This window comes from Chionomys nivalis, chromosome 4, assembly GCF_950005125.1.
Source record: "Chionomys nivalis chromosome 4, mChiNiv1.1, whole genome shotgun sequence".
NCBI classification, from domain to species: Eukaryota; Metazoa; Chordata; class Mammalia; order Rodentia; family Cricetidae; genus Chionomys; species Chionomys nivalis.
In genome coordinates this window covers 4581948-4602834 of record NC_080089.1, presented here as the reverse complement: position 1 = coordinate 4602834, position 20887 = coordinate 4581948, and the positions used below count along the sequence as shown (strand labels likewise).

Genomic DNA, 20887 nt, shown 5'->3' with positions numbered 1-20887 from the left:
GTGGACAATATATCAGAATAATAAGTATATAGTATACAAGATCTCTAAAAGCTTGGAGATTACAAGAGTACTCCTTGTGCTTGTGTTTTTATTTTATCTGTGTTCTGAAAAATCAAACTCACATCCCTGTGCTTAAAAGACAGTCCAAGCAACTAAGCTGTATCTTTAGACCCTCCAAATCCTTTAAATGCAAAATGTTTGTATGAATTTTCTCTATCTCTTGTTTGGGGCAATTATAGGTTTATATGTATGCTTATCCATACTAAGAAAAAATGCAAAATTCAAGGTACAATGAACTACAGTATAAACTCTCTCTTATGTTTATGAAGACATAAAAATCCTCACCATTCTTCTTAAAATGGAAGATTTTATAAGCTTGTGTTGATAGGCCAACAGAGAATCATTAATATTTTCCTAATTTTAAAATGTGTACTTGAAATCTCAATCCTTTGAAAAAGCAGTACATGTAATTACATTCTTCTTAGAGTAAGCCATCAGTAACAATACAAATGAGCATATCCTGTCAAGAACTGAGTTCCTGACTCTTAAAGAGCAAGAGTAAAAGGTCAACTCTTTTCCTTTTATTGTGTCTTTAAAATAAGGTCAGATATTTTTTTTACACAAATGATAAATACACATGGTTTTTTTTTAGGAGAGAAGGAAAAAAAACCAAGACCCTCATGGGATTTGAACATTAATGTTACTTCTTTTCAGTAACTAGAAAGTAGTGAATTATACTCCTCAAGAGTACATATAGTGAATTATATATAGTGAATTATACTCCTCAAGAACACACTGTTAAAGAAAATGAAGATTTGGGGGTACCATTTTTCAAGTAAAATAGAAACATCTATTTAAAAACTAGTCTTTACCTACCAACACAACAGCAATGAGAAATGGCTGGATGATTCATAACAAAATTAAATAAACCTATTATCAATAAGCATTAAAATGTTCTATTTCACTAACTATAAGATAAATGTGAATTAAAACTTGAGATACTACATTCCATAGGAAGATGATTACTCAAAACAATATAAACTGTTGGTATAGTTATAAAACTATTGGACTTCATATGCAGATGGTCAAATGGAAAATGATATAGCTTTCTTAGAGAACAATTAGTAATTTTTTTTAAAGAAACTACACAATATTTCCAATGTGACATAGCAGTCTCTCTCCTATGAGTCACCCAAGAGAAATGAGAAATGATGATGAAAACTCTTGTATGTGAGTTGTCACTGTGATATTACTCATAATAACACAAACCTAAACTCATCTGATGTCCTTCCACCAGTGAATTGATGAATGATAGGCACTGTTCACTATGTACATATCTGTGGCTTGAAAATGTTAATAACAGAAATTAATAGGCTACTGATACATGTTACATCATGGATGAAACCCAGTGAATTCTATTGTTACAATGACAGAAATGTCGATGAAAGTCGAATGTATACAGATGGAAGTCAGGGAATGGTTACCAATAGAGGCAGAGATTGGTCATAAATGAGACCGATAATCTTTGGATAGAAAAAGGTTTCCAATAATCCTTGTAAGTCAGGTGTACTCTCTTATAATATCTTATAATATGTTCACTAAAAAATATTACCAATGAGAAATCCTTTCCAAAAGAAAGTTAGGTAATCTTCCAAACAAATTCCCAGTTTTTAATTCTTTGAATCATAAAACAACTGACTAAAAAATGTATTCTTACCTCAATACAAAGCAACAATTTTTACATGAAGATAGTATGAATCTTTTAAACTAAAGAGACTAATTATTGCCTTCAGAATCTATTATACTGTAACTAAATAAAATCTGATGTCTAATAGAAGGCATCTCCTTTTTTTTTTTTGATTTTTCAAGACAGGACATCTCCTTTTTAAGTTCAAAATTGAAATCATTTTGGAAAGAAAAATTTAAATTGGCAAAATGCATGCTCTTAAGAGTCTAAATGTTAAGGAATCATCTATAGAAAATACAGGAGCTTTATAGGAACAATATTAATGGCCTTGATTTGCTTGTATACTTGAATGCTTAGGGAGTGGCATTATTTGGCAGAGTAGATGTGACCTTTTTGGAGGAAGTGTGCCTCCGGAGCAGGCTATACAGTTTCAAAAGCCCAAGCCCGGCTCTGTGGCTCTCTCTTTCTGCTGTATGCAGATCCAGATGTAGAATTTCAGCTACACCAGCATCATGACTTCTTGTATGTCACTATGCTTCCCACCATAATGATAATGGAGCAAACCTCTGAAACTGTAAGCAAGTCCAAATAAGTACTTTCTTTTATAAATGTTATGGTCATGGTGTCTCTTCACAGCAAGAGAACACTGACCAGGCATGGGCATAGAAGAGAGAACACAGCTAGCATATACATAAAAATCTCAATTTGTGTTGTCTATTTTTAAAGGCAGTTCAAGAAATGTGAGAAACAGAAAAATTGAAATTAAAGATACTACATATATATTCTTTTGGGTATATGATAAGTTGTGATATAGAATTTCTAAGTGTATACTAAATAATTACTCTTATATACAAAGGTAAGATTAACTCTTTCCTGTCTCCAAAGATGCATCTTTTAGTAGATGAGGACCATTATCAAAAGCCACATCTGATCTAAGTGCAGAGAAAAGCTGACTGTAAATGCCTGTACTGATACATCTACAGAACAGCGGGATCAGGAAACATCACAGAAGAGACATATGTTGAAGGGAAGAGATGAAGTGGAGGGAGCTAGGGAAGATGGAGATTGATCTGGAAGAAGTTGGGGGAAAGAGTGGAGGGTGATTGTTGTCAAAATATATTGTATGAAATCCTTAAAGAACATATCACATTTAAAAAGTACCTCATGTATTTAGAAGAGCAAAGAGGATTCCAAATCAGTTTGAATTAAATTATGTCTGGTGTTTTAGCAATGTATAGAAAAAAAGTCAAGTCATCTCCCACCAAATCCAAAGTTCAGTACTTCATATTCTCTAATCAATTGTTATGATCTCAGAAAAGAATGAAATGTTTGCACTTCATTAAATTAAATTAAATTTAACTTGAAGTCAATCATGGATCTTGACAACAAACTGAAATTTGTCTTTCAGCAATTTCATCATGGTATTGTAAAATTAATAAATATATTTTGGAATTTTAGATTGTCACATCATAAATAAGATTTTACTTGTCTAAAGAAAAGGAAGGAACATTTTAGAAATCAATTTGCTAACAGAAAGGTGAGGTAATTTATTCCTGGGTTCTTGGAAATGTTATTCTTATTCAAGACTTATTCAGATATTAGATAAATAAGTCTAATATGAAGACATTTTTAATAATGAAGAATTCTGATTTTGCTATTCTTTTTCTCAATGATAATGCTGAGAATGAAAGTAGAGAAAGATAACAATGGTATTGTCCTGTTCCAGAGATGATATATTTCAAATTCTGGCCTCCATTCAGGATGTTATTAAAGTTCTTTGAAGTGTTGCTATAAATAAAAAAAGAATCCATTTAATTTATTGTTTGGAAAAATCTATTGCTGCCATTCTGTTTGCCCATGATAACCTTTCTGGAATTTTAGAAATGACTACATGGTGCTATGACAAATAAAAACAAAGATATCAGTGAATATGTGTAATAAAACTCGACTAAAAATTTTCATAAGTATGAAAAGGAAATGATAAATTTTAATGAATAAAAATATGCATGTACAAAGCAAAACATAAAAATATCTGTAAAGGTTGTGGTCTATATGAAGATGAAAAGCAGAGCCCAAACCCTATTTTTTAAGACATTGGTGAGACTACAATTTATTTAAATTATTAAATTTACTGCTGGTAGTAAGCACTTTCTTCTATAAGGCAAGAAAGATGCAGAGAAATGGTAGGAGAATGCCACAAGGGGAAATGAGAAATGACTGGCAGAAATGAGAATCATAAATATTTATTTATCACTTAGCCCTAGAGCAGAAGATGTTAAGAATTTTAAATGGATTATACCACTTAATCCTCACAAGTAATTTTTTCAGGTGCGATACTTAAGCTGTCAGAGAAGTGTTTTAAATTATCCTCAATAATAACATAAATTCTTCATGATAGATCAAGCAAAATCCCTCTGCTGTCTTTGAAGATTAATCTGAACTCACTAGATCACGAAATTTATAGAAGAGAAAGGAATCAGTGTGAGCAAGTGGCCACATATAAATGTATCTGTCTGGTATAGTTTGAATATCAAATGTCATTCCTAAACTCATGTATTAGAATACTAGAGTCCTATCATATGTTACTATTTGACAGGTTAAGATATTTTGGGGCCACAAGATCATATTTTTTTGTTTTTTTTTTTTGTTTGTTTTTGTTTTTTGTTTTTCGAGACAGGGTTTCTCTGTGGCACAAGATCATTAAATACAAGTCATTGAATAGTATACTTACTTCTCATTCTACCCAAATTCTCTGGTTCCCATTCACCAACATGTGAGAAGCTTTTACTACAGACTCCTGCATGAACTCTGCCATGCTGTCCCCACTACCACAGATGGCAACCCTCTGAAACCATTAGGCCAAATAAACTTTGCCTCTGTAAATTATTTCTGTTAAGCAATTTGGTGCAATGATGAGAAAAGTAATTAATAAATTTAAAAAGAAGTACAAATAAGCCAGGTGGTGGTGGCATGCCTTTAATCCCAACACTCAGGAGGCAGGGGCAGGTGGATCTATGTGAGTTTGAAGTTAGCCTAATCTATAAGAGCTAGTTCCAGGACAGGCTACAAAGTTACAGAGAAACCCTGTCTCAAACCCTCCCCCCAAAAATGGAATACAAATATTGTTAATCTTGCTTTCATTCTTTCCATATGGAAAACATAACAGAAATTATAAAGACTTATATAAGATCAGTGTCTCGCAGGCATTTTTTTCCACTCAGCTGACATTTTCACCATGCATTGTGACTTCACACACAGAGAAAGACTTTGTTGGCCATCATTACCTTGGCTTCTAATGGAACTCTATATGCATGTCTGCTCCATTGAAATTAACCTTAGAGTATCTTTCAGTCTTTTAGTGGGTCAAGATTATATGATTAAATGCTAATCTCCAATCACTTTTCTAGATCACCATAAGACTGTGTAGCCAAAAAAAGTCTATTTCATATATGTACAGAACAATGTTAAATATGAATGCTGTTCAAGAAATCAAAGCACAAGCCAAAAAGTATTTCTAACTGAATTTGTATTGATTGTGAATCAGTTTACAATCAATAAGGGGCTGGACAGATGGTTCAACTTTTAAAAGCACTTTTATTCTTTCAAAAGAGTTACACTAAATTCTCAACAAGTATATGACACTTTACAACTATTTAACTCTGGTCCAAGGCTCCTATATTCTCTTATGATCTCTGTGAGCACATGATTCACATACATACATGCCAGCTAAATATTTACAAATAAATATTGTCTGTATAATTTTATATATATATGTATATATATTAATATCTATTAATTTTAATAAGTCATGTGTGGTGGTCTGCATAAGAAAGGCTCATAAGTTTGAATTCTTGGCCATTAGGTAGTGGCATTATTTGGGAGTGAATAGAAGGTGAAGCCTTGCTGGAGTCAGTGTGGACTTTGTAGCAGAAGTGTGTGATTTTAGAGCTGGGCTTTGTGGTTTCAAGGCCAAGCCAACCCCAGTGGCTTTCTCTCTTTCTGCTTCATGCAGATTCAGATGCAGAAATTTCAGTTATTTTTCCAGTGCCATGTTTACCAGCATTACACCATGGCCCCTGCCATGATTACAGTGGACTAAATCTCTAAAACGGTCAGACTACTCCAATTAAATGATTTCCTTTATAAGAGTAAAATGACAATTCTACTATAGATTCAATGGAATTCCCATCAAAACCCCAACAAAATTCTTCACAGACATTGAAAGAACAATAATCAACTTCATATGGAAAATCAAAAACTCAGGATAGCTAAAACAATCCTATACAATAAAAGTACTTCCGGAGGCATTACCATCCCTGACTTCAAACTTTATTACAGTGCTACAGGAATAAAAACAGCTTGGTATTGGCATAAAAACAGAAATGTTGACCAATGGAATCTAATCAAAGACCTGGATATTAATCCACAAACCTATGAACACCTGATTTTCGATAAAGGAATTAAAATTATGCGATGGAAGAAAGAAAGCATCTTTAACAAATGGTGCTGGCATAACTGGATGTCAACCTGTAGAAGAATGAAAATAGATCCATATCTATCACCATGCACAAAACTCAAGTCTAAATACATTAAAGACCTCAATATAAATTTGACCACACTGAACCTGATAGGAGAGAAAGTGGGAAGTACTCTACAACACATGGGCACAGGAGACCACTTCCTACATATAACCCCAGCAGCACAGACAATAAGAGCAACAATGAATAAATGGGACCTACTGAAACTGAGAAGCTTCTGTAAAGCAAAGGACACTGTCATTAAGACAAAAAGGCAACCTACTGAATGGGAGAATATCTTCACCAACCCCACACCAGACAAAGGCCTGATCTCCAAAATATATAAAGAACTCAAGAAACTACATAAAAATTCAGAATAACCCAATTAAAAATGGGGTACTGAAATGAACAGAGAATTCTTAACAGAAGAAGAACAAATGGCCAAAAGACACTTAAGGTCATGTTCACCCTCCTTAGTGATCAGGGAAATGCAAATCAAAACAACTTTGAGATACCATCTTACACCAGTCAGAATGGCTAAAATCAAAAACACCAATTATAGCCTATGCTGGAGAGGATGTGGAGTAACGGGAACATTCATCCATTGTTGGTGAGAATGCAAACTTGTGCAACTACTTTGGAAATCAGTATGGCGGTTTCTCGGGTAACTTGGAGTCTACCTACCTCAGGATCCAGCAGTTCCACTCTTGGGAATATACCCAAGAGATGCCTAATCATACTACAAAAGCATTTGTTCAACTATGTTCATAGCAGCACTATTTATAATAGCCAGAACCTCGAAGCAACCTAGGTGCTCCTCAAGGAAAGAATGGATAAAGAAGGTGTGGCACATATACACATTAGAGTTCTACTCAGCGGTAAAAAACAATGACATCTTGAATTTTGTATGCAAATGGATGGAAGTAGAAAACACTTTACTGAACGAGATAACCCAGACCCCAAAATACGAATATGGTATGTACTCACTCATTAGTGGATTCTAGCCATAAACAAAGGACATTGAGCCTATAGTTCATGATCCGAGAGAAGCTAAATAATAAGGTGAACCCAAAGAAAAACATATATTTATCCTCCTGAAAATTGGAAGTAGAAAAGATCGCCAGGCAAAAGTTGGGAGCACAGGGGTGGCGGTGGGGTAGGGTGGGGGAAGGGGAGAGGGGGAAAGAGAAGGGAGAAGGAGAGGATTGGGGAGAGCCGGGGGGAGTGGGACGGTTGAGATGGAGGAAGGGTGGATACGGGAACAGGGAAGAAGATATCTTAATTAAGGGAGCCATTTTAGAGTTGGCAAGAGACTTGGCTCTAGAGGAGTTCCCAGGTGTCCAAAAGGATGTCCCTAGCTAGGTTCTTGGGCAGCAGAAGAAAGGGTTCCTGAACTGGCCTTCTCCCATAGACACACTGATGAATATCTTGAATATCACCATAGATTCTTCATCCGGTGATGGATGGAGATAGAGACAGAGACCTACATTGGAGCACTGGACTGGGTTCCCAAGGTCCAGATGAAGAGCAGGAGGGAGAAGAAGAGCAAGGAAGTCAGGAACTCAAGGGGTGCGTCCACCCACCTGAGACGGTGTGACTGATCTAATGGGAGCTCACCAAGGCCAGCTGAACTGGGGCTGAATGAGCATGTGATCAAAACGGACCCTCTGAATGTGGCTGACGATTGGGGCTGACTGAGAATCCAATGATAATGGTACTGGGTTTTGATTTTACTGCATGTACTGGCTTTTTGGGAGTCTAGTCTGTTTGGATGCTCACCTTCTTAAACCTGGATGGTGGGGGGATGGCCTTGGACTTCTCACAGGGAACCCTGATTTCTCTTAGGACTGTAGAGGGAGGGGGGTAGTGGGAAGGAAATGGGAGGAGGGGAGGAGATGGAAATTTTTAATAAATAAAAAAAAATTTAAAAAAAACCACTATGACCAGACATAGAGAAGCAATTTTTGGAGTTTGCCCTTATTTTAGACTTTTTTTTTCCCAGAATTCTTTTACTGTGATCCTGTTTCTCCATTTTGGAATGCTAATGTATATTCTGTACCATTATATGTTGGAAGTCTATGATCTGCTTTTGGGTTCTGATTTTACAGGAGATTACAGTAAAAGTTCATCTTAAGTCTCAGAAGAGACTTTGAATTTTAGACTTTTAATGGGTTCGACTATGATAGACTATGAGGACTTTTGAAGTTGGACTAAATGCATGTTTTTGTGTTACAGTATAGGTATAAGGTTTTGAAGGCCAGGGAGTAGAATGTGACAGTATCAAAAAGACTTGTCCCCAATAGGTTTACAGCCTTGAATGCTTGGTAGTCTGGGAGTGATACTACATAAGAGGGAGTAGGAAGTGTGGCCTTGCTGGATTAAATGTGATTTTGTTGGAGGAAGTTTGTCACTGTGAGAGGTCAAAGACCTAGGCCAGTCCTGCTGCCTTTCATTCTTTTTGCTCCCTGCAGATCTAGATGCAGAACTCTCAGGTACTTTTCCAAAACCATGTCTACATTAATGTCACCTCTGAAATTTATAGCCAGCTGTCCTATATAAAAGTTTCCATGGTCAGGGTGTCTATTCATAACCACTGACTAAGGCATCAAATTATTCATTTTTAGTGAACAGCCTATGCTAAATGGAGAAAATAATGAAAAGGAAGTTGAGCTTTAAAACATACAAAAAAATGAATGTTTCTACCATTGTACACCCATAACCCATATAGCAGGATCAAGTCCATATTTTGGAGTTGAGGATGCTGGCCTCCTTTCGTTACTGTCTAATCAAATCACTCATGTTCAACTCAGCTATACAGTTAACCTGTGACTAGGAATGCAAAAATGACAAAGAGCATGATTTATCCAAAGCATTTTAGTTAAATCTGAAAATGTTTTGCCATCATGTGGCTTAAGATGAACTGCTGGCTTCTTCTTTTTAACAACAGTTGATGGCTCCTTACTAATTAGTGCATAGGCAAAGAAAGTTAATAATGAAAGACTTTAATGTTAGACCTGCTAATAGAGTCCCAAAGTTATCTTAAGAGAGTACTTTCTTATTAAAGCTGATTAAAGAAGGAGAGGCTACCGGCACATGGATTCATCTATCAAGGATAGCTTTTATGAAGAAATGATTTCTTTCAAGGTCAAATTTAACAAACAGAAAATACTTTTCAAGTCTTATTTTCTTTCTTATTTGCATATTTAAAATTGTGTACAGGGTATCTGGTGACATACTAATTCAAAAGATTTTTTTATTTTTCAAGAGGCTTTTCTCATTAACTGAGAATTTTTCAACTGGAGATAACTGTAACATTACAAATTCCTCATTCTGGCAAATATGAATGAGTGAGCACGAATGTAAATATAAGGTTAAACAGATTACTATTCCATTCTAACTAAAGATCCTTCTATCACATTATTTTTAAACCATCACCGACATATTGAAATGATAATTGCATCCTCTCAATGAGCACAGTTCCTTATTATTGGAATTGGCAGGGGGCCTTGACATTTGAGTCATCATCTCATTATGTCTATTTCTCATCCTGGTATACAAATTAAATAGAATTCCAAGCCCAGCGAAATATAGAAGAAGTCTAAGCAGTAACTTTAAACTGCAGGGTTTTTTTTTTTCTTAAATCTGTATAATATATAAAGAAATTAACATTTGTAAAAATATATTCTCACTTAAGCAATTTTTAAAAGTCTAGCATTTACTTTAAGGTCAAAAATGCTTCAAAATCTCTGGCAAAATATTAAAGGTTTATAAAACAAAACTTATAGTTTTGATATTCTCAAAATGTAAAAGCTAAAATAATTATAGGTTTAAAAAGCATCTAGAGCTGTGTGGTAGTCGTGCACTCCCTTAATCCTAGCACTTTTAGGAGACAAAGGCAAACAGATCTCTGTCCCAGCATAGTCTACATTGTGAGCTCCAGTATAGCCACAGCTGCACACAGAAACTCTATTTCAAAATAACAAAACACAAACAAAAAAATAAATAGCAACTACAAATGTAGTCAAAATATATACATTTGACAAGTTTCTCCCAATCTGAAAAGGCTTCAGAATGCACAGTGATTATCAATCATATTGCATGCATATTAAAATATTAATAAAATATTTTTATGTGGTCAAATAGGATCAATAATACTAGTTAGTTTTAAACTAAAATATCAAAATGTGTCAAGTGGGAACCCAAGTCTATCCTCAAGTACTTCCAAACCATTGAACTTATATGACAAAAATGTTACTGGTGAATTTTCTAGATCACTTTATTTAGCCATTTGAGATAAAAGTACATATTTTTATCATTCTCCAATGTCTTGTTTAATATTCTTCCACTAAACTCCAAAATCATAAAACTAATCATTCATAAAGCTCTTTAATAGCTCATTAACAATGATTCTCAGAAGCCACTTCTTTTTTTAGTTATCATTGCAGACACTTCAGAATATGGGTGGTGTTAAGGACAAAAGGCTGAGGTGCATATTTAACATAGCAAAGCTTGATGTGGCATGACTTCTCCCAGTTACAGGGTATGGCTCACATACACTGCCCTCTACCCTGAACTCTCCAACCCTAGGAGAGGTCTAGGCTGCCCTTCCCCCAGATTCTCTTTCCTATGTAATCCAGACACAAACTGCCCTCTTTTGGACCTTTGACCTCCTTACTACTACACTTGGTCCCCCTCTTTCCCCTATCTCTTCCCCTCATTCTCCCTGAACACGGTCCAGCTCAATCTGCTCATGTTCACTCTGGACTTTCCTGGAAATCCCTTCCTCTGACTATGTATCTAACTACGTATCTATAATGAACTGTCTCCTCTGCCACATCTAGGAGTAATCATGCCCTTTTTCTTTTATTTTTTTCATTCAGATCGATTATTCATTTATTTAATTTTTTGTTTGTTTCTGCCCTCTTCCTCCTTGTTCATTCTGAAAACCAGCAGCTTCCCCAAATCACTTGGAATCCAGAAGAACAGCCTAAAATAGCTCTGTTTATCCCGGTAGAAAGAGATTGAAAAGTCCCTTATTGGAAACTAAATGACTATACAGTCAAACATCTACCCTGAAAATTAACATGATTTTTTTTGCTATGGCATGATCTTTCTAGATGCTGTGAATGTGTATTACTCCCATTGGCTAATAATAAAAGCTGTTTGGTCTATGGCAAGGTAGGATAAGATTAAGCAGAACAATCAAACTGAGGACTTGGGTGAAGAGAGGAGGAGTCAGGGGAGACATGAACCAGTCACCCAAGAAGCAAGATGCCAGAAGACTGGAGAGCCCTGACCACGTGGCAATACATAGATTAACAAAAATTAGTTAATTTTAAATGTAAATTAGCAATAAGCTTGAGTTATCAGTCAAACATTTATAATTAATATTAGCCTCTGTGTGATAATTTGGGAATTACTACTGGGAATTTAGAAACAGGCAAGCAGGAGACAAGGCTCTGCATACAATTTTTTTCCTATGGATTGCTCAAAGTATATCACCAAAAAGGCAAAAATAGTCACAAGAGATTCGTCTTACATTTCATATTGACTTTACTGTTGTCTTTTTCAAAACAAGTATCTAAGAGACAGATGTTTGCTTGAACTCAGCTATATTTAGATTTCAGATATCTTTTATTAATTACTTATAGTTTTATGACCAAGATTTCCAATGATCTCAAGAAATAGAAGTCTACACTGAAAATACTATGCATGTGTTTTCTCAAGAAATTAAGTAGTTTAGAGGATAACTCTTAATTTGATCATTAAAATTTAATTAGTTCATAGCAAACATTGGAAGAATAGATTTTTCTTTCCTTTGACACATACATGACATAAATAGAATGTTCTGAGACTGAAATTTAAAAGAGATCATAATAACAATGCAGCAGACTTTTCTCTTTGTTTTTTTAATGTTAAGTTGGACAATCCCCACATGTTGAAATTTCTCTCACAGTTTGACTTGTCCACAGAGACATTTATGAATTTATAATGTTAGACTTTTATTGAGTCTTATTGTTTTGTAATTGCTGTGGCTATTATTAATAAGTGTCTTCTTGAGACCATAGGGACCATGGGAGAGGATTGAAGGAGAGGGGAGAAAGGGAACAGAGAAAAATGTACAGCTCAATAAAATCAATAAAAAGATACATGTCTTCTTTTTATATGCCAAAATAAATTAACAAATGAGGCAGACACTATGTAAAAGGCCTGGGAATATAACCAAGTTTTTCTACGTACATTCAGGTACCAGTAATCTTATAAATAGTGCTTCCAGCTTCCTTGCCTAAATAATTGCAACTATGACCAGTATGTAATTTGCTGAAATAATTATCCATTACATTAGATCCCTTCATGCATTTGGAGTCTATGACTACGTACCTTGTCTTTATTCTCAGTACCAGAAGCTTCAGGCTTGGTCTTTATTACAAATGGGGTAGAGAGTCGCAGCAAGACCCTTTCAAAGGTGGCATTAACCTTTGGAGAGACGATCTCAAAACAATCCTGAAACTTCAGCACTTTGTGAGTGTCACATCGAAGCTGCTTTCGCAGGCCTTCCCCAAGCTGAAGAATTCCCATGCTGGGGTCAAACATCAAGTGGAATGGAAAAGCTCTGCAGAAGGTGCTGATGCTGATTCTGAGGTCTGCAGGAACTTGAGAAGTACCCTGTGTAATGTTCTTTGTGATGTGAATAGTTTCACATTCTTTGATAAGGAAAGAAAGACAACTACAATTGCTTGGGTTTGAGCCATCAGAGTAAAACTGTTCATTTTCAATTTGTTCCACTTCTACATTCAAGTGATAGATTCTCTTTCCTGCAGCCTTAATCATTCCCAGCATTGCAAATCCCACAGTATGATGAGGATGGAAGTAGTGGAGCATAAGAGTACCTTCAGGGAGCTCTTTGCATAGGAAAGATGATGACTCCAGAGTGGCCTTTTTCCCAAAAGAAGTCCTAATGTGCTCCAACAATGCATCGAAGCCATTGAAGAAGTCCTGCAATGTGCCACCTACAGCTCGAAGGACTCTCTCATTTTCATCAAAGCATATCTTAAAGAATTCCTCACCAAATCTTTCTTGAATTTCCTGGAACTTCAGACCTAATGGTAAAGGAGAAAGAAAAGTTAGTAACATGGGCTATAAGGTTTTGGATACATAGCTTTCAAGATGCTTATCTAAAGTGATTAAAAGCAAGTAATACCCCCAAAGAAGACCTGTATTCAGTCCCCAGTTTCTACTTTCTTTTTCCATTCATCTCTTCCTTCCCCTTAACCCCCAGAGTGGGAGTTTTTAAAATATTAATGATATAGAAATTCATCTTCTTTTTAATATCTCATTATTTAAACAACACAATTTTTTTCTTTTTCTTTATGATTTCACTAATCCTTACCAGATGAAAACACACACACACTCACATACACACACACACACACACAAAACACAGACAGTCACACAAAAACTATGCATTCATTAAGTGGAAAGTCGTTACCAAATAGATAAAAAGACAATCTATGGTGCATGTGTGGGTAAAAGCATCAAGCTATCCAGTGGAAATAAAGTGTTTATATTAGCTTAACAGAATAAATCATGCATTTTTATAGACTCCATGGAAAAAGAAACAAAACAATTATAAAATTGTAGGACTTCAAATGACTAGCGTTCTTTCATTCACAAAAATGAAAGAAGCCAAGAGTAGAGTAGGAATCTGAGCAGAGTGAATCAAGATGTCTATTTCTTTAACATACTCATTATCAGGTGTCCTAGAAAAAGAAACTCTACCTTACAGCAATGCATTATGGGGCAATCAGGCACACAGAGTTGCCCTTTATTGAAGATGGTGTGAGGGAAAATCAGGAGTAAAGGTATTATCCAAAGAGGAATGGAGTCAGACTGTGGAATCTCCTTTGACTTTGACAGAAATTAATACCTATAGCTTACATATCATTTCTTGTACAGTCTATCTGTCTTATAAGGAGTTCTGAAAATCAAACAGGAGTGGAACATTCTCTTTTTTTGTTGCTGTTTTAAGGAAAGAAAGGCTTATTTTGGCTCATAGCTTGAAGGTTCTTTCTATCATGACTGGAACAGCAGCAAAAACTGAGTGTTGAATGCTGATTTCAGACCCTTTTCTCCTTTTATTCTGTCTGTAGAATTCAGTTCATAGAATAGTGCCACCCACAGACAAAGTGGATCATTTCATCTGACTTAACCTACTCCCATCCTGGCAGGTGTGTCCAGAGGCTTGTCTCTTAAACAATTTTAGATTTTTTTTCAAGTTGACAATCAATATTAATTACCACAATTCTTCAGTTTAGATTTTTCCTTTGTGGGTGGTTAATGACACCTGTACACTCACCCACTCTGATAGTAATTCTGTGTGTAACATCATATACCAATGAATAAATCATTTAAAACTCTGTGATATACTGAAAATACTTTTCTACAATGTTTGGCAGACTGTAATGCTAATTCTTTTTTTGTCCTTTCATGTTAGAAAGATCCAGAGGTATTACCCTCCCAAAATCCTTATCCCTTTTTTAATGGCCTATTAGAATACACAACAATCTATGCAGTGTGTGCTTTAATTGGCTGGCCTCACCTCTACCAACCTCAGGATGTTCCCTCTCTCAGAATAGTCAACAACAATATTATTTTGACTATTCATTTTAAATACATTAAATAGTTTAAGACTTTTCTATAGTCTTGACATTGTGATAACCAAATTAAGAAGTCAGTTTGACAAAGGCATTCTTAAAAGGATTGTGAAATGAAAATAAGTGAAAAATTTAAAGATAAAAATTCTTTTGTTAAAACATTTCACATTAACTTTAGTTTTGTAGGCTTGATGTTTAAGGTTAACCAACAGTGTGACCTCTTGAGATAACAATCTCATCACTTAGTTTACATGGGCCTGTTACAGGATTACTTTTCCACATACACTGTATAACAATAGATCCAGAAAGAACTGATAGCAATAGTATTGATCTGCCCAGGTCTCTAGAGAGAAAAAGCAAAAATAAGACAGGTGATATTCATTGCAACTTAGTTCCTGTTCTAAGAGATCTGTAAGAAATGCTTTTATAATTACATAAACTGGAATATTCTTTTATCTTTATTATGCTTAATTGTCTTAGTTGTCTTTCCTTGAATTTGATATTGTCCATGATTTACTCCTCCCTTACCTTTTACAATTTATTGAAACACACTTGCCTGATATAATTATTATATGTTTGAATATCCATTTCCACATTCTTTCCCAAACTTCTTCCAAAATCAGATTTAATGAGACAACTGAGAGGGGCCACTTCTCCCAAAAATTGTAGGAAAAAGTTAGATTGTAGTGGTATTTCAATCGTATTTTAATAAGTAAAGATTTCTTGGGAATCAGGAAAGTAAAACAGCCACACTGCTTAATCTTACAGCCACGCAGTAGTAAGACACACCTTTAATCCCAGTAGTCTCTCTAGTTGCCATAGAAACTGGGTAGGGCATTCGTTTAACCCCAGCCCTAGAGAGAACTATAAAATGGAAGGAGACAGCTCTCAGACACAGTCTCCTTCTGAGATTCCTGGAGGCAGGATCACCATTTCTAACTGAAGTTGAGGTAAAGTTGGTGGCAGCTATTTTGCTTTTTGTATCTTTAGGTTGAACCCCAATTTCTCTCTCTAAGTTTTTATTAATTGTGCTTCATTAGATGCTAACAAATTATGCTTTAAAAGTTTTTTAACTGAGGGACATTCCCCGACCCCCTTAACTCCCAGTCATTCAGCAGAGGCTGATCCCCTCTGCTGGGGCCTCTCTCTCCCTAACCCATCTCAGTTTGCACCCAGGAACCTCCTCCCTTCTTCCTCCCTTCTGCTGGGCCATGGGATCCACCAGCTCAGCCTGTCTGAGTGCTGGGACAGGATGCTGAGGGCAAAGGGGCTGGCAGGAATTGCTTTGCTTCAATAGCCTGTCTGCAGCAAGGTTGGCCCTTTTTTTGTTTCTTTTTTTTTGTTTTTGTTTTTTTGTTTGTTTGTTTTTTTGGTTTTTTTTTGGTTTTTCGAGACAGGGTTTCTCTGTAGCTTTGGTGTCAGTTCCGGAACTAGCTCTTGTAGACCAGGCTAGCCTCGAACACACAGAGATCTGCCTGCCTCTGTCTCCCGAGTGCTGGGATTAAAGGCCTGTGCCACCGCCGCTTGGCCCATTGTTAACAAGCTTCCTGACCACCAAGGGAACCTGATCCTGTTCCACAAGATCCATAGGATAGCATTTGAAGGAAGAGATGGGCAGGCGCCAAGGCAAGAATTCCTCCACCAACCTGAAAAACAACATGAAAACACCAGAACCCAGTGAACAGACAACAGAAGGTCTTGAACACTCTAATCCAGAAGAAGGGGGGAAAATGACATTATGAAAACAATAGATTACCTTAAACAGCATGTAAAAAACGCCCTTATAGAAATGGATGAGAAGTATAACAAAAAGTTTAAAGAAATGAATAAATATGTAAAGGATACCCTGGGAAACCAAGAAAAAACAAACAAACAGATAATGGAAACAGTTCAAGAATTGAAAACTGAAATGGAGGCAAGGAAGAAAACACAAACCAAGAGCCAACTGGATATGGAAAATCTAGGGCAACGAACAGAGACTATAGAAACAAGTATAACTAATAGAGTACAAGAGATAGAAGAAAGAATGTCAGACTCTGAAGACACCATTGAGAAAATAAACACACTGATCAAAGAAAACAACAAATCCAACAAATTCTCATCACAAAACATTCAGGAAATATGGGACACCATAAAAAGACCAAACCTAAGCCGGGAGATGGTGGCGCACGCCTTTAATCCCAGCACTCGGGAGGCAGAGGCAGGCGGATCTCTGTGAGTTCGAGACCAGCCTGGTCTACAGAGCTAGTTCCAGGACAGGCTCCAAAGCCACAGAGAAACCCTGTCTCGAAAAACCAAAAAAAAAAAAAAAAAAAAAAAAGACCAAACCTAAGAATAATAGGGATAGAAGAAGGAGAAGAATTACAGCTCAAAGGCCCAGAAATTTGGTTTAACAAAATTGTGGAAAAAAACTTTCCCAACATAAAGAAGGATATTCCTATGAATATTCAAGAAGCATACATAACACCAAATAAACTGGATCAAAAAAAATGCCCTCACCATATAATATTCAAAACACAAAACATACAGAATAAAAAAAGAATATTAAGAGCTGCAAAGGAAAAAGGTCAAGTTACATATAAAGGTAAACCTATTAGACTTACACCGGACTTCTCTATGGAAACCATGAAAGCCAGAAGGTCCTGGATAGAGGTACTACAGAAACTAAGAGACCGTGGATGCAAGCCCAGACTACTATACCCAGCCAAGCTATTGTTCACTATCAATTGAGAAAACAAAATATTCCGAGATAAGAACAAATTTAAATAATACGTAGCCACAAATCCAGCCTTACAGAAAGTAATAGAAGGAAAATCTCAACACAAGGAATCCAACTTGCCAACACTGCCTATAATAACTCAGATAACTAGTGACCCTTCAGCAGCACAACTCAACGAAGGGAAACACACAAACTCTATTACCAAAAAAATAATAACAACCGGAGTCAACAACCACTGGTCATTAATATCACTTAATATCAATGGACTCATTTCACCTAAAAAAAGGCACAGGCTAAGAGATTGGATATGACAACAGGATCCAACATTCTTCTGTTTACAAGAAACACACCTCAACCACAAAAACAGACATCTACTCAGAATAAAGGGTTGGGAAAAGGGCTTTCAAGCAAATGAACTTAAGAAACAGGCAGGTGTGGCCATACTAATTTCTAACAAATCTGACTTCAAGCTAAAATCAATCAGAAGAGATAGAGATGGTCATTTTATATTCATAACAGGAACAATTCATCAAGATGAAGTCTTAATCCTGAATGTCTATGCCCCTAACATAAAGGCACCCACTTATGTAAAAGAAACATTACTAGAACTCAAGGCAGACATCAAACCTCACACACTAATATTAGGAGACTTCAACACACCTCTCTCACCAATGGACAGGTCAACCAGACAGAATCCTAATAGAGAAATAAGAGAATTAATGGAGGTAATGAAGCAAATGGACATAACAGACATCTATAGGACATTACACCCAAATAGGAAAGAATATACTTTCTTCTCTGCAGCTCATGGAACCTTCTCAAAATTGACCGCATACTCGGTAACAAAGCAAACCTCCATAGATACAAACAAATTTTAGTGACCACATGTCTTTTATTGGATCACCGTGGATTAAAGTTAGAATAAGGCTACCCCCAGAAAGCCGACAAACTCATGGAAACTGAACAGTCAACTGCTGAACCACAACTGTGTCAAGGAAGAAATAAAGAAAGAAATTAAAGTCTTCCTTGAATTTAATTAAATAAAGAGACAACATACTCAAACCTATGGGACACTAAGAAAGCAGTGCTAAGAAAAAAGTTCATAGCACTAAGTGCCCACTTAAACAAAACGGAGAAAGCACACATGGAGACTTAACAGCACACGTGAAAACTCTAGAAAAAAAAGAATCAGACTCACCTAGGAGGAGGAGAAGACTGGAAATAATCAAACTGAGGGCTGAAATCAAAAGAAAGAAAGAAAACAATCCAAAGAATAAATGAAACAAAAAGTTGGTTCTTGGAGAAAATCAACAAGATCGACAAACTGCTATCCAAAATAATCAAACGGCAGAGAAAGAATACACAAATTAATAAGATAAGAAATGAAAAGGGGGACAAAACTACAGCCACAGAGGAAATTCAGAGAATCTTTAGATCTTACTACAAAAGCCTGTATGCCACAAAACTGGAAAATGCAAAAGAAATGGACATCTTTTTAGATAAGTACCATATACCAAAGTTAAACCAAGACCAGGTGAACGATCTAAATAGGCCTGTTAGTCGTGAAGAATTGGAAACTGTTATCAAAAACCTCCCTTCCAAAAAAAGCCCAGGACCAGACGGTTTCAATGCAGAATTCTACCAGAACTTCCAAGAAGACCTAATACCTATACTCCTTAATGTATTTCACAATATAGAAACAGAAGAGTCATTGCCAAATTCCTTTTATGAAGCTACAGTTACCCTGATACCAAAACCACACAAAGACCCAACCAAGAAAGAGAATTATGGGCTTATCTACTCATGAACATCGATGAAAAAATTCTCAATAAAATACTTGCAAACTGAATCCAAGAACACATTAGAAAAATTATACAATATGATCAAGTAGGCTTCATCCCATTGATGCAGGGCTGGTTAAACATGTGCAAATCTATCAATGTAATCCATCATATAAATAAACTGAAAGAAAAAAACATATGATCATTTCATTAGATGCTGAAAAAGCATTTGAAAAAATTCAACATCCCTTTATGATAAAGGTCTTAGAGAGAGTAGGGATACAAGGTTATATCTAAATATAATAAAAGCTATTTACAGCAAGCCGACGGCTATCATCAAATTAAATGGAGAGATACTCAAAGCCATCCCACTAAAATCAGGAACACACCAAGGCTGTCCACTCTCTCCATACCTCTTCAATATAGTGCTTGAAGTTTTAGCAATAGCAATAAGACAACATAAGGGGATCAAGGAGATTCGAATTGGAAAGAAAGAAGTTAAACTGTTGTTATTTGCAGATGATATGATAGTATACATAAGCGACCCCAAAAACTCTATCAAAGAACTCCTACAGCTGATAAACTCCTTTAGTGATGTGGCAGGATACAAGATCAACTCCAATCAGTTGTCCTCCTATACAATAAGGATAAGGATGCAGAGAGGGAAATCAGAGAAGCATCACCTTTCACAATAGCCACAAATAGCATAAAATATCTTGGGGTAACTCTGACCAAGGAAGTGAAAGATCTGTTTGACAAGAACTTTAAGTCTTTGGAGAAAGAAATTGAATATGATACCAGAAAATGGAAGGATCTCCCTTGCTCTTGGATTGGGAGGATCAACATCGTAAAAATGGCAATTCTCCCAAAAGCAATCTATAGATTCAATGCAATCACCATCAAAATCCCATCAGAATTCTTCACAGACCTTGAGAGGACAATAATCAACTTTATATGGAAAAACAAAAAACCCAGGATGGCCAAAACAATTTTATAAAATAAAGAAACGTCTGGAGGCATTACCATCCCTGATGTCAATCTCTATTACAGAGCTTCAGTATTGAAAACAGCTTGGTACTGGCATAAAAACAGAGAAATACATCAATGGAATCGAGTAGAAGACCCAGATTTTAACCCACAAAACTACAAACACCTCATTTTTGATAAAAGAGCTAAAAGTATACAATGGAAGAAAGAGAGCATCTTCAACAAATGGTGCTGGCAGAACTGGTTGTCAACTTGTAGAAGAATGAAAATAGATCCATATCTATCACCATGCACAAAACTCAAGTCCAAATGATTTAAATACCTCAATATCAGTCTCAACACAATGAACCTGATAGAAGAGAAAGTACTCTACAACATATGGGCACATGAGACCACTTCCTACATATAACCCCAGCAGCACAGATATTAAGGGCAACATTGAATAAATGGGACCTCCTGAAACTGAGAAGCTTCTGTAAAGCAAAGGACACTGTCACTAAGACAAAAAGGCAACCTACTGACTGGGAGAAGATCTTCACCAA

At 36.0% G+C, this 20887-nt stretch overlaps 1 protein-coding gene across 1 annotated transcript in view; it reads right to left on the bottom strand.

Annotated features, from left to right (window-relative positions):
- The window catches only part of Gucy1a2 (guanylate cyclase 1 soluble subunit alpha 2), a 387804-nt gene that overhangs the window by 267643 nt on the left and 99274 nt on the right, over positions 1–20887 (bottom strand). The window contains exon 4 of the mRNA XM_057767100.1: positions 12586–13304. Coding sequence (XP_057623083.1) covers positions 12586–13304 — 719 coding nt within the window. The remainder of the gene's footprint in view (positions 1–12585; positions 13305–20887) is intronic.